The sequence below is a fragment of the Pelophylax lessonae genome (assembly GCF_965119305.1).
Source record: "Pelophylax lessonae genome assembly, chromosome: 2".
NCBI lineage: Eukaryota > Metazoa > Chordata > Amphibia > Anura > Ranidae > Pelophylax > Pelophylax lessonae.
In genome coordinates this window covers 453,198,421-453,213,771 of record NC_138769.1, presented here as the reverse complement: position 1 = coordinate 453,213,771, position 15,351 = coordinate 453,198,421, and the positions used below count along the sequence as shown (strand labels likewise).

At 39.7% G+C, this 15,351-nt stretch overlaps 1 protein-coding gene across 2 annotated transcripts in view; it reads left to right on the top strand.

The window, feature by feature from the left end:
* MITD1 (microtubule interacting and trafficking domain containing 1) overlaps positions 1-15,351 on the top strand; it is a 236,909-nt gene that overhangs the window by 34,751 nt on the left and 186,807 nt on the right. For both annotated transcript variants that reach the window (XM_082246937.1, XM_082246936.1), the window contains exons 4-7: positions 6,375-6,522; positions 6,944-7,177; positions 12,831-13,004; positions 13,764-13,911. In XM_082246937.1, coding sequence (XP_082103063.1) covers positions 6,375-6,522; positions 6,944-7,177; positions 12,831-13,004; positions 13,764-13,911 — 704 coding nt within the window. The remainder of the gene's footprint in view (positions 1-6,374; positions 6,523-6,943; positions 7,178-12,830; positions 13,005-13,763; positions 13,912-15,351) is intronic.

Here is a 15,351-nt window from a genome sequence, read left to right as displayed (position 1 = left end):
ACTGCTATGGTAGTATCCATGGACAGAGGATTTAGAATTTTAACCGAAAACAGCAGCCACCAGCACATGGGACATTCTTCATTCCTGCTAAGTACCATCCATGGTCAGAGATGTATAGTAACTAAGTAGAACTACTTCACTACTGTACTTAAGTCCCGAAAGGCGGTATCTGTACTTTCCAGAGTGGAATTTTTTTCTCCTACTTCCACTTTTACTTCACTACACTTTTTCAATGATTTCAATACTTCTACTCCCATATTTTTTTTTTGTGCTGCATAGTTACTAGTTACTATTATAAAAATTACCACTGCCAGAACAGTAGATGACAGGTTTCATGAAGCTCAAAACATGTGTATTATCAGCGCATACGAAAATAAATGCTACAGTATGTATAAATAAAAGCTGCATTTGAAATAATAAAAAACAATATGATGTTCAAACTTTTGACTTCTTTCTTTAATAACTACATAACATAGTACTTGTACTTTTACTTTCAGTACTTGAGTAGCATTTTTTTTTTCAAAACTACTGGTACTTTTACTTTCAGTACTTAAATAGCAACATTTTTAAAAAAATTACTTGCAATACTTCAGTACAAAAAATGTTGAATACTTTAGTACTTCTACTCAAGTCACTTTTTGATCGAGCACTTCCACTTCTACTCAAGTCATTTTTTGATCGAGCACTTGTACTTTTACTCAAGTATGGGTTTCGAGTACTTTATACAACTCTGTCCATGGTACTTTTTCAAAGTTCCCTTTAAACTTTAGCTTTCAAGCCCAATATCCAGCCCATAGTTTTGATTTTGTTTTGGATCAAGCAAGGAAGGGTTGGGGCCCCTTATTTGTTTTATTGCTATGTGTCCATATTGTGGAGATTTCAGTGGAAGTGAGGGAAATCTCTCTAACAGGGACACAAACAAAAACACATTTTTAGTAGAATGAAGAAAGGTACGAACTTCTGACAATGTTTTTTATTGCTTTTCATACCTTCCTGTCTCATTGACAACCGCAGCCACCTTTTTTTATACAACAGTTACAGTGACAAGAATAGAAGCCGTGATAAGCCATTTGATACTTTATATGATTTGTGAACCACTTAACTTCCAAGAGCTTTTTCCTTGGTGACAGGTTACCTTAAGTGTATATGCACATAGGTACTTTAATGTATCCATGGTATGTCAGAGCCAGCTTTGTTCTCCACTTGAAGCTCAACTGGCACATAGAGGGCCTTTGGACAACATGTGTAATCTGCCAATGATAAACAAAAGCATTCACATTCAACATTTAAATTAATGTCATTTAGTCATATTTAAGCAGTATTTTTTTTAAAGGACATTGTTTTTTCCAAGTAATTGGTTGCTATGTGAAAAACCTCTTTGCTACCTTTACTTTACAATTCAGAGATCATATCAGAGGTATGTGAGGTTGCCAGTTGGTCAGAAAAGCAAATTTTTAGTTTAAACCAGCAAAACACATTCCAAGTGCATCAAAAGCAAATTCTGTGCAAGGTACTACATTTTGATTTCTTTAGAAAACAGGCACATTCCATCCTTTAGAAAAGATTATCCCCTGCCAGAATGCTGCAAAGAGGAACCTTTGCTCTCTTATTCTTTCTGCAGAGTTCCAGTCAAAGCTAGAACTTTCCAACCAGTAGGGTGCATGAGCTATGCAGAATGCAGAGCTTTAAGTCTGGCTCAGCAGGGGGCACCCCTGAAGAGAGACTACTGATTTCATGCAGAGAGCAAGGGTCTTTATCTACTAAATGTTTTCATAGGACAGGTATTTTATGTATAGGAAATCCCAAACTAAATGAGATAATATAGCGCTTGCTGATATGTGCAGGGGACTAAGAGAGTAAAAAATGCAATATAATATAATCTAAAATACTCTAAAACTTTAAAAGGGCTGTACCCTTAAGACATAGATATCATAAAAATAATTAATGTGCCAAAATCAAGTCCAAAAATTCACAGAAACAATAAAGTGCTGAGTGACATATAAAATAGTTCATAAGTGGTTCAGTGATGAATATTCCAAAAAAAGTGCCAAAGATAGATAAAAAAGTGCTGGTGCTAAATCTTCCAATGAACCAGGATTTCCAATCATGCAGAAATTAGGGTAAGATGTACACTCACCAGATGTGGTGGGTCTCAACTACCTTACGGCAAAGAGACCGATATCGCTTTAGTGACCCTCCAGGTCAGAATGCTGGCAACTGCTGGGCTCCTGTCCCTCTCAGCTGGGATCCTCCAAGCGGGATATGCGGGTTCCTCACGGTTTCCCCAGGTGTTTAAGGAAAGAAGGACATGCTCCCAATAGTGCAGTACCATTAAATGAAGTTTATTCAGTAAAATAGTTGACAAAGCCAGTAAAAAGTAAACAAAACGCTGTGCATAACCCTCTATAGGATCTCTGTAGCGTGGAGAGCGGTTTGCGTTCCAAACTACTTCCGGGTTTGACGGCGTGCGTTCCACCTGACGCGCGTTTCGTCAGAGCGTAGTGACGTCTTCAGAGGTGGAGATGTACGCTCGTATAGGGACTTAAATACGATGTGCGCCTCCCTCCGCTCCTCCTACCCAGGAAGTCCGTGCTTCCAGCGTCCTCCGTCACCTAGTAACGGGTGGACTTAGGAAAACGATAGAACATCCGTGGGTAATGTGTGGAAGAGGGGCATTTGGCTGTGCACTCGCAATCATTATTTTAAAACACATTCTTACGGGGGTCATCCCTGGGAGCTCCAATGTAATAATATGCTCTTTTATATGCAAAAACACTCTGTCTCTACGGTGCCTACATATACATCATATGGATATGTTTTTGCTCCATAGGTGCAATAATAGCTTGAATTACACAATTCCTCGTTCTATACTGATCATAAGAGGAAAACAGTTCATACCTTAATAGTGCTAAAGTGCTTAGTAATCAAAAAGGTGATAGCTTAATAAAATATATGCATGTGTATATGTGCAATTAATTAATATAATTACATATCTTGTAAAATAGTGATAATTCATAACTCTAGGTTACCATATCAAATCCTGTTCCATACATAAAGTGAAGTGGGGACATAAAGTGATGGAATCAACACTTAAAGTGCATTTCTCAAATATAGTGAAATGTATTGTGGGGGTTTTTGTTGTGAAAAACGCAAAGTGCTAATGTGCTGGTTGATAATAAAATATACTATAAGTACTCAGGTGCTAGCTAAGTAAAATTAATATTAAAGATGTACAGGTGCATAGTGTTCAAAATTATTATGACAAAAAGGAATATATGTTAAGGGGTCATCAAATATTAAAATTATAAATATATATGTGAATGCGAAAACTCATTAAAAAGTATTGATTTTTATTAAAACAGATCGGAAATGAAGCAGTTAAGGTCCATGTCTATATTTAAACCCAGGGGCTGGAGTGTCGATAGGTCATATATCCACCTGGATTCGTTTTGTGATACAGCTATCCTCATATTTTTTCCTCGCCAATTGTACTCCACTCTATCAATCCCACAGGCTGTCAGTAGAGTGGGGTCTTGATTGTGTACCAGGCGAAAATGGTTGGAAACACTGTGATTTTTGAATCCTTTGCGGATATTATCGATATGCTCTCCTAGTCGTACCCTAAGTTTCCTAGTGGTGCGTCCCACGTATTGAAGCCCGCAAGGGCATGTCAATAGGTAGGTGACGTAGGTACTTTCACAGGTAATAAGCTTTTTGATATTGTAGCTTTTACCCGTGACCCTAGATTTAAATTCCACGGTCTTACGTTTCCGGTTTCTAATTGTTTTGCAAGTTTTACATTTGCCACAGGAGAAGAATCCCTTTTGTTCAAAGAAAGAGATAAGTTTCTTTGGGGGTTCAGGTACATTCTTAACCACCATATCTTTCAAGTTACGCCCCTTTCTGTAAACAAATTTTGGGCGGGGAGGTAGTACTTCTTTCAATTTTTCATCCCTTAAAAGGATGTGCCAATGGTTATGTATGATCTGTTCAACCTCTTTGTATCTGATGTTGTACTGGGATATAAAGGTCAATTCGTAGTCTTCTGCTCTCTTTGTCTTTTTTTGCAATAACTCCTTCCTGTCCATATTTCTTACTTCTTCCTTAATTTTGTTCAGTGATTCTTGTTTGTATCCTTTTTCTTTAAATCTTTGGATGAGAATGTCGCTCTGGACGTCAAAATCTTCTTTCGTTTTACAATTTCTTCTCATCCTTATAATTTGTCCTTTAGGGATACCCCTGATCCAACTCGGGTGGTGACAGCTGTGTGTAGGAATGTAGCCATTCCTATCTGTTACTTTAAAATATGTCTTTGTATATAGGGCATTTTCTTTTTGGGAAATGGTGAGATCTAGGAAGTTTACTTCCTGTTTACTCCAAGAGCCTGTGAATTTAATGGAATAATTGTTGACATTAATGTGCTCCAGGAATGTTTTCAGGGACCCCTCTGATCCCTTCCATATGATGAAAATATCATCTATGAAGCGCCTGTAAACTAGAAGTTCTTCAATGTGTTTTCCAAAGATTTCTTCACTTTCCCATTTGCTGAGGAATAAATTGGCTACACTCGGCGCATACCGTGCGCCCATGGCTACTCCTTTGTGCTGTCGGTAGTAGGATCCCTGGTGCCAGAAGTAATTTTTTCTCATAGCCATTTTGAGCATTTTGAGGATGAATGATTTCTGTTCCTGTTCTAGTTGGGTTTTGTTATTTAGGGCCCATTCGACGGCTGATAATGCGTCTTTTTGTAAAATGTAGGTATTTTATGCTAAAGAAAACAAACTGTAAGACATTGAACACCTTTGTTTTGATGAACCTGGAATGTATTAAGCCAATTTAAAATTAAAGTGCAGTTTGGCTTTAAAACAGTTTTGGAATCCCATATAAATGATGGTAATTGTTTATAAAATATATATACTGCTTTGAAAATTGTAATTATTAAGGGTAAAGTAATATAGATGCAGAGAAACATCTGAAAATGATGGGATATTATTCCACCGCAAATCATGTGCCGCAAAACAAGATACAATAAAAGTAAGAGCCTTGTCCTTATGTGCATACAAACTAAGTTGGCAAGGGAGAGGGTTAGGGCTGAAATAATATATTATACCCAAGGGTTTTTAGTATCAGTTTGTGGGCGGGGTTACTCGCCCTGCACGTTGGGGTACCTTTCGCCGGGCATGCTCTCATCAATGCCTGCTACCAGGCAAGGATTGCAGTCATGTGAGAGTATAACATTAAGGCAGTTCCCTGACTTAGAGATGAGCCATGTCACTGTGTGCAGTAATAAAAGTACAGAGTTCCTCTGAAAAGTGCTGTCCCGTGTAACCACACACTGATGCCTGATGTATGGTGCATTTAGGAGGGACACAGCTGTGTCTGTGCCCTTTCCACCAGTCCAACCTCAGCCATCTCACTCCCAGTGACAGAATGGGGTCCCAGGCGGAAAACAAAGCCCAGACCTAATATTAACTTCTTCTTTCCCATACCATGTGGCCAGGCTAAGGGCCTCTGTAAGGCGGATTCGGCCTTGGTTGCTACGGGGAACCGACTGCTGTGGAGGGAGCCAGAACACTGACCCCTTGCTACTGAAAGACCCCTCACCTACATCAGGTACTGTGCTTCATGACTGACTGCCATGTAGCTTTCTCTGGTTCTTGGTTGCTTTTGCACACTCTTTCAGCTTAACTTGTGCCTTCTGTAGTGCTTTACTTCATACCCCATCTGTGCTTTACTAACCATAGTTCTTTCATACACTCGTATCATTATGCACCCCTTTGAAAGACTTCAGATCAGGCTTAAGACAGTTGATGCAACTTTTACTTAAATACTTTAATAGCACAGTCCAACGTGAAGAAATGCAAAAAAGTGCAAAAGTGCATTTAGGCTGCCCAGGCATTCCTCCATAAGGTAGACCTTCATGTTTGCTTTTCTCTAGAACTGGTAGGTCTCCAGACTGCAGGTGCTTCCTGATGGACTGCAAGCCGTCTGCAGCAATTACAGCTTCCTCTTGAGGGGGAACCCTTGGACCCTGGCGTTCCCACTTTTTCTAATACCGTATGGATAGGCTGGACCCAAAAAACCCTGGGAACAAGAAAGTTTAATGTTAACCCCTTCCCAGCCTGGGTCAGTAACTATCTAAAAAAAAAAACTATAGGCAAACCTACGTACAAGTCCATGCCATTATTAAAGTTTATGGAGTACAGAAATTGTTAGAGAGTAGTGATATTACATTTCTAACACTCTTTTTTTCGTATTCAAAAAGGATTATACGGAACTCATAGAATGCACTGTATATGTGATTGTTTGGTATTGTTGGTGCAAGTTTGCAAACTAATTGGTTCCACATGTTTCTGTATCCTTCTTAATGTCAGGTTACATCGTCTTTGGGAAGCAGAGCTGGAAAAATGTGGAAAGAAAAAAGCATCCCTGCGAAAGGTGTTATGGCAGTTTTGTCAAACTAGGTCCCTGTTGGCTTTGTTGTGTCTGATTGTCACAATGGCAGCAAACTTTATTGGCCCTGTAAGTTCCTATTTATATACCTAATTGGTTGTTAAAGCCTGAAAAGCATAGGTGGACATCATTTAATGATGAATTTATGTTAACAGATCTACATTAATTTGTGTCTTAATGTGCAGCTTTAGGCAGTCTGACAATATGCTACTACCAATGAGCAGTATCCACTTGAGGACAAGATATTACTTTTTGGTTCTGTACACTGGACTTATTCCTGTCTGAAAAGTAAAATATGACTGTCTTGTTTAAAGAAAACTAGTAGCAATGAGCCACACAAATAAATAGGTAGGACAGACTTTTGAACATTTTCCAATTAAACATTACTGAGCCTACATAGAACACAGCTATGAATTCCATTTATAAAGGAGATAAAACTGATATATTAACCACTTTATCTTTTTTGAAATATGCTTCTGCTTGTTTAAAGGCAATCTTCATCAGAGCACTACTTGAGTACACAGAGGCAATGGAATCCAATCTTCTTTATGGGTTGCTTCTTTCCTTTGGTATTTTTGCTGCAGAGCTCCTTAGGTCTTGGTCTTTTGCATTGAGCTGGGCAATGAACTACAGAACTGGAATTCGACTGCGGGGAGCAGTTTTGGCCCTGGCTTTTAGAAAGATCCTGAGACTTAAAGAAACAAAGGATGTAACAACTGGAGAGGTAAATTCATTGGCTAATGTGCTTGGAGACATTGGAGTACTGTTTGTGAATAAATACTAAGGCACTTTTACTCAAAAGACTCATGGTTCTCCAAATATAGTTCTTCCTGGGAGGGAAACACTGCCTTAACATTTGCTTCATAAAGTTTTGGGAGAAGTTGGGTTTAAAGCGGAACTTGACCCATAACAACTTGCTTCTTGCCTGGAGGCTGACATTTTGCTAAAGCCCAGAACCCACAAACAGCAGTAAATCATAAAGTGGAACTAAACCCATTGGTTTAACGGTTTCAAAAAACAGTTACATTCCTGGAATGCCAGGATTGCTAACCGTCACATGTGCTTCTGTCCTCAACCAAACTGTCAAACTTTCAATTGGCTGGTGTCATAACTGATCACATGTGCAGCATCATGGCAGTTGCAATTTAAACAGAAGCAGCGTCCTTGGCTTTAACCACTTAAGCCCCGGAGGATTTGGCTGCTAAAAGACCAGGGGGTATTTTGTGATTCGGCACTGCGTGACTTTAACGGACAATTGCGCGGCCATGCAACGCTGTACCTAAACTAATTTGACGTCCTTTTTTTCCCACAAACAGAGCTTTCTTTTGGTGGTATTTGATCACCTGTGCGATTTTTTGATCATGCGCTATAAACAAAAAAAGAGCGTCAATTTTGCAAAAATAACAAAATTTTTCACATTTTTTTATATGAAATTCCCCCCCCAAAAAAAGTAAGAATCAAAATTTTTTAACATTTTCAGCCAATTTGTTTTATGCTACATATGTTTGGTAAAAAAAATCGCAAAAAGCGTATTTTGATTGGTTTGCGCAAAAGTTATCGCGTTTACTAACAAAGGGAAAGATTTTTGTCATTTTTGTTGTTTTTCTTTTAACGCGTAATGGCGGCGATCTGCGATTTTTTTTGCGGTACTGCGACATTGGGGCAGACAGATCGGACCCTTGACTGACATTTTTGACACTTTTGGGGTTACCAGTGACATTTCCACAGTAATCAGTGCTATATATATGCACTGTTACTGTAAAATTACACTGGCAGTGAAGGGGTTAACTTTATTTGAGAGGGAGGGGCTGTGTGTGTCCCTAGGGGCGTGATTCTAACTGTGATTGGCTGTGGCTTGAGCTGTAGGAACAATGATCAACGGTCCTACATAGTAGAACCGTATGATCAGTGTTTCTACACAGGGGAGAATGACAGGCGGCTTGTTTACACAGCCTGCCTGCCTTTCTCACTCTCCACCGACGCGCGGGGGGGTCCGTGACCGCACGGGAGCGGGAGCGCGCCGCCGGCGGTGCGCGCTCGCTCCCCAGAGCCTCACAGGCTAGTGATGTACCGATACGTCACTCTGCCTGTGAGGGGCTGACCGCCGCAGTATATGTACTTGCGGTGGTCGGCAAGCGGTTAAAGGATAGGAGGGTTTAAATCTGCTTTTAAAACTGTCAGCAGATCGGCCTCTACAAACTCAGCAGTGCCTAAAAAATGCCTAAAATGGAGAGCAACTGAGCATGTGCTGATTTTAAACAGTACTATAGACACTTATTTTTAATGTTTTACATAGCTATACCTGCAAAATGGGCCAGCCTGAAGTGATCTAGCAGGACTTAATTTTCTCACTAAAGTTCCACTTTATAATATTCAACTAAACAGCATTGCTTACTGAAAATGGTCATTGGTTTGTAAATACTTAGATTTCAAATTTAAACTGCCAGGTTAAGGGGAATCAATTAACTGCATGCTTTTGCTCCAATGAAAATAAGGACATGTATTTTTCTTGTTACATTCAAAGCAATATGTGGCTTTTAATGCAAAAGGCTTGCATTAATAGGGTATTGAAAAGTACAATGGCTACATACAATAATAGTCAGATTTTAGTATTTTGTAGTCAAATAAAGAAAAGCAAAATCTGATTTATTGCTATGGGTTACTGCACATCATTGCTGTTTGCTGTACCCTGTGCACCTTTTTTAGATATTCCGAGGCTTCTGAATATACAGGAATATGTTATGATCCTTGTGAAACTGTCCTAAATTGAAGAAGTGATACCCTGATAGACATTTGAATGCATTGATATTTTATTGCTGCATGTTTGGGGCTTAAAGTGGTACTAAACTCACAACAGTAAAATCAGTCTGTAAACAGTATGCAATGAAGCATGCTTGTTATACTCACTATTGAACCTAAGGGGTTAATCCTCTGCATTGTGCAAAAAAGGTTGTTTGATCCTGTATTCTCTGATCCTCCACTTCTTCCACTGTCCCCAATCCATCTCCTGATAGAACAGAGCCTTGGAGGGCACTCTGCACATGCTCCATTTGGTGTGTATTGCTAGAGTTTTTTTTTCTTGGGAGGGTTCATGTGATCAGCACATGGCAAATCAGCACTGTCCAGGCAGAGGGTCAGGGGTTCTGCAGCCTCATAGGATAGTCAGGGTAGAATGAAAACTCCTCCTATAAGCTTTAACCAGACACCTATAGAAGTCATAAGACTGTTATATCATTAAAACATTAGCAGCACTCTCTCAATGTGTCCACTATTTTTACAGATTCAATATTTATGTATCCTGATGTTCATGTAAAGTCCATTGTTGTGAAGTGATACAGTCTATAAATGAATGAGTTCCTTAATCACACCTCGAGGAGCCCACACCCTTCACACCAAACACTTACCAGATCACCATGTAATCAAGCACTGGTTTAAATCCTCAAACACAAATTATACACTTAACAGGATAATTGTCCCGATGTTGCCAATCTGTTCATCTCTTTCTTTGGCTTTTTTCTGGAAGCAAGAAGAATGGACATCTCTAGTAGGAATCACTGACATCTGCTGCATTTTCATCACAGCCTCCAGGTCCTGTGTGTCATCGGAACTACAGAGCCCATCACAGAGAGACTGACGTCATATACAGAGGCCAATGCAACTGCTAAAAATGGGACGTATTGGAAGTTTTTCTTATGGAAAGGACTGAACAATAAGGCTGTAATAAAAAAGGAAGCAAATGTCAGTAATTCCTACTAGAGATGTCCATTCTAGATTCAGGTGACCCCCACAACCTGCCTAGGGTATGCAGGCAGGCATGGGTGGCCACAAACAATTAAAAACATATATAGGGGCAAGCAATACACATAGTGAGAATAGCTTGGTGGGCAGATTGGCCTGATTACATTGTACTCATAATGCCATTCGCTTGCATCCTATAAAGTATACCTACTGTAAAAGCTCTAGACTAATAATAAAGTAGGGGGGGCGTGGCCAGGCTGGGCATGTAAGTGGAACAGCCTCCCAGAGCTCCGACAAATATCCTGCTACTGATCCTGACTCCGGCCATTTATTCAGGCGATATAGGTATCATTCTCTTCAGCACAGCCAGAGGAATCCATTGATACCACTCCCGACCAGATCCGTTCTATGATAATCCGAGGAGGCAATGGTGAAGGGACAGCCCTGGAGATTCAACATGCACTGCCCAAAGGAACACCACTAGGCTCTGAGAAGCACAAGGACACAGGCAGCAAAGTGGGTAAGGGTCATAAAAAAAGATGCCCCCAGAGACATGCTCTATTATACACAAAAAAAAAATCACAGAGTTGCAGGGGCAAGGCTCCTCTGCAGCCCAGGAGGAAGAAGCTGACCCATCCCAGTATATAGAGACAGAACATGGGACTGAGCTTGACAACATGTCTCTCCCTGACAGTGATTAGCAGACAGGCACTGCAGATATGATAGAGGGATAAGTACAACCTATCCTAAGTCAAATCTTACAAGCTGCACAGCATTGCACTGCTTCAGTTAACTCAGTCAAGGAGCACCTAGGGGGGCTGACAGAGGAGGTGTCGCTGCTACGACAAGACCTCCAGAAGATAAGAGAAATAACAGCTGCTACTGAAGGCCGCATCAGTGATCTTGAGGACAAAATACCTCCATTGATTGCTGAAACCCGCACAGCCGCCCACATAGCCACTGCCACAAGTGACAAAACGGATGATATTGAAAATCATCTTAGACAAAACAATGTTCGCATAGTGGGGCTGTCAGAAAAGGTGGAGGGTCGTGATCCCGCAGAATTCGTAGAGAAATGGATACTGGATCTATTCGGGAAAGAACCCCTTACCCCACTGTTTGCTGTTGAAAGGGCGCACCAGAGTCCCATTTTATCCCGATTCCACGGCTGAGGTGCAGAAGAAGCGGGCCAAATTCCAGGATTTCAAGCAACGTCTCCAACGCCTTAATTTGTCATACGAAGTGCTCTACCCTGCACGGCTGTGGATTACAGCCAGAGGTCAGGCGCACTTTTTCAACTTAGCCGGGGAAGCTGCAGGCACAGAGACAACGCTGAAACCTGAGACAGTTTCCTTGTTCTTCCCCTACAAATGGGCGCATACCTTTGATTCAGTGGTTCTGAAGGGCTCTGAACTTTTTTCCTGGAGTCACTAAATTGTTGCTATGTTTACTGATAAGCTCAAATGGAGGCAGCCCCTCATAAGGGATCATGAAAAGCTCTCTGCGCGATGCCTCACCACCAAATGATAGGTGTTATCTGTTGGAAAGCTTTGAGTGAAAGGCACCACTAGAAGTAATGGTTTTGTTTAATTGATACCCATGGCCAGAAACAACGGTCTCTCAACCCTCTCGGCCGGGTTTTTCCTGAGTTACTTTTCTGTATTTTTCATGAGACTTTTTGTTTTCTGCAATTCCAGAGCTATCTTGTTCATTTAGAATACTTACTAGGCCTAAGCAGGCATTTTAGTAGTATGAAATGCAGATGCATCTTACTTGCCACATTGCATAGGATCTTATCATTAGTCATATGGCAGACATACCTCTGGTTACCTGGAATGTTAGGGGACTACACGATCCTTTAAAGTGGGTGATGGTGAGTACGGTCCTCCGTAAGTACCATCCTGCAATAATAGGCCTCCAAGAGACCCATCTCATACCAGAGACTCTTAGCTGTGTAAAGTACTCCTGGGCACAAAAGATATATCATGCCACGTATACTTCATACTCCAGTGGGGTGTGTGTCCTTGTACACAAATCTCTGGATTCTCATGAACTAGCCGCATTATCTGCTTCGGAAGGGCGATACGTATTTTTATATTGTAAATTGTTCTCTTCAATATGTATCATAGATGTGGTTAGCCAACATGGGATTAACTTTAAGAGGGCTTGATTACATCAGCATAGAGGCAGCCTGACCCGGTTCAATAAGATCTGGGGATGCTGGCTAGCTACCCCTGGCTTGGCTCCATTGGACCTAATTTTTGATAGGCTATTAACTTAAAGTGAAAGTTTATCCCCTTGGAGTGAGTTTAATTTAAAGTACTAGGGAAGAGATATGATGAGATGGCTTCTTAAACCATACCTAGGGATGAATACACTGAGATAAAACAAGTAATGACATCTCAGATTCAATTGTTTTTATAAACCTGCTTTGTCTTTGTACTAGAACATTATTCTACTTTGTATTCTGCAAAAGTATTGTATAATGTAATACTTCAAAATGTGCATTGTTTATTGTACTGTTAAAAGTTGTTAATAAAATTTATTCTGATTTAAAAAAAATAAAAATAAAGTAGGAATGACATTTATTTGGTGTATTTTGTATATTTGTTAAATACATTGTGTATTTTGTCTTGCAGCTTATTAATATGTGCTCTAGTGATGGTCATCGACTTTATGAAGCAGCCTCCATAGGCTGTATGTTAGCTGCTGGTCCTTTTATTGCTCTCATGGGACTGGTATACACTGCGATGTTCCTTGGACCAACAGCATTGATAGGTTCTGCTGCATTCATTGTGTTTTATCCAATAATGGTAAGATGGACTTTTGTCTATGTATACTGCATATCAAAAAGAGTTTCATGATTGCAACGTAAGGGATACGTTTTGGAGTACAATGTCACTAAAATACATTATATTTAATTATACAGGCATTATATAGCCTAAATATTGTAACTTATAAAGGGTAGTAAAAAGTTCAATATCCAATATTCATTTTATTCATTATTCATGAATGCATTATAAACCATTTATAGGTATTTTTTGGAGAACTCTTGTCAAGATGTATGGTTTAGTTGATGCATGTATTATATAAATGACTGTTTACCAATGTCTGCCTTTTGTTTCTGGAAACAGTGTTGGTAGAAATAGTACAATCCCATCCCATTGCCAGCTTGTGACAAGGTCACCTCAGAGACAGCTGTTTGAATTTAATCTACTGAGGTATGGGGACAGTTCTCTGCCACCTGCTCATTGTCATTTGACCCCACAGTGGGTTCTCCTGTACAATACATATATACAACGTCTTATTGGCTTTCTCAATCATTAGTATTTTTGGCATTCTTTTTAAAATATGGATAATATTCTAATGTTTTCTATTTTCCTCACTGAAGTTACAATGTTTCATTGTTGTAAGGTGTGTGAACTCTAAAGTTAACATTTTGGTAAATGATAATTTCATTTTATTTTGCAGAATATTTTTGTGCTTAATAAAGCAAGTTTATAAAATGTTGATATTTTGTTCTGGTTATATAATCACAGTTTATGCGTTAAAATGCTTTTACCTTCATCTAGATGCTGGCCTCAAAATTGACTGCTTACTTTAGGAAAAAGGGTATCAGAATCACAGATCGGAGAGTGAGAGCTATGAATGAAATTTTAACCTGCATTCGCTTTATTAAGATGTACGCATGGGAAAACACTTTCATGCGTAATATTCAAGGTGGGTGCATTTTAATCCTTAATGCCAGGCACAAATATTGGTGCTAACTAATTGTTTTATGCAGTGGTGTGTGTGTATATTTATATATATAAATATATATATATATATATGCATAAAAAGTTATTCCTGATGATTACTAAACATTTTATTTTATTACATTTTGCACTACTTCTGCCCCAGAAGGTTTCACCCCCTTAATGACCAGGCCATTTTTTTGTGATACGGCACTGCATTACTTTAACTGACAATTGCGCAGTCATGCGACACTGTACCCAAATAAAATTGATGTCCTTTTTTCCACAGGTAGAGCTCTCTTTTGATGGTATTTGATCACCTCTGCGGTTTTTATATTTTGCTCTAGAAACAAAAAAAGAGCGACAATTTAAAAAAAAAAAAAAAAAAAAGACAATATTTTTTACTTTCTGCTAGAAAACATCCAATAAAAAAATGCAAAAAATCTAATTTCTTCATCAATTCAGGCCAATATGTATTCTGCTTCAGTAACAAAAATCCCTAAAAGCGTACATTGATTTATTTGCAAAAAAATTTTTGCGCCTACAAACTACGGGATATTTATATGGCATTTTTATTGATTTTTTTAACTACTAATGTGGCTATCAGCGATTTTTAGCAGGACTGCAACACTGTGGCGGACAAATCGGCACTAACTGACACGCTTGACACTTTTCTGGGACCAGTGACACTAATAGAGTAATCAGTACTAAAAATATGCACTGTTACTGTACTAATGACACTGGCAGGGAAGGGGTTAACATCAGGGGGGATCAAAGGGTTAAATGTGACCCTAGGGGGTGCTTGCTAACTGTGGGGGGAGGGGGTTGCTCTAACTGGGAGAAGACAGAGATCTGTGATCCTGCTTAGCAGAGATACAAGATCTCTATCATCTCCCCTGTCGGAACGGCTATCTGCCTTGTTTACATAGGTAGACTGCCGTTCTGCCTCTCTTGGGAAAGATTGTGAGTGGCCGGCAGACATTGGCCCATGCCACCTAGTGGCTATTGCACGAAATGACGTACAGGTACGTGATTTCACGTAATTGAGCCACTTTGCCGCAGTAAATGTACGTTAGGCAGTCGGCAAGTGGCTAAAGTATTTTTTCAGATTGGACTGGAATCTGATGGGTGACTGGCTTTTTACAGCCCTTAAAGACATAATGAGATCTACTTGTTGGCTCTAATCCTGCTTTGAAGGATCTAGCAGGGATAGTTCCCTCTATTAGATAACATTAACCACTTAAGCCCCGGAAGATTTTACCCCCTTCCTGACCAGGGGGTATTTTGCGATTCGGCACTGCGTGACTTTAATGGACAATTGTGCGGTCGTGCAACGCTGTACCTAAACTAATTTGACGTCCTTTTTTTCCCACAAACAGAGCTTTCTTTTGGTGGTATTTGATCACCTGTGCGATTTTTTGATCAT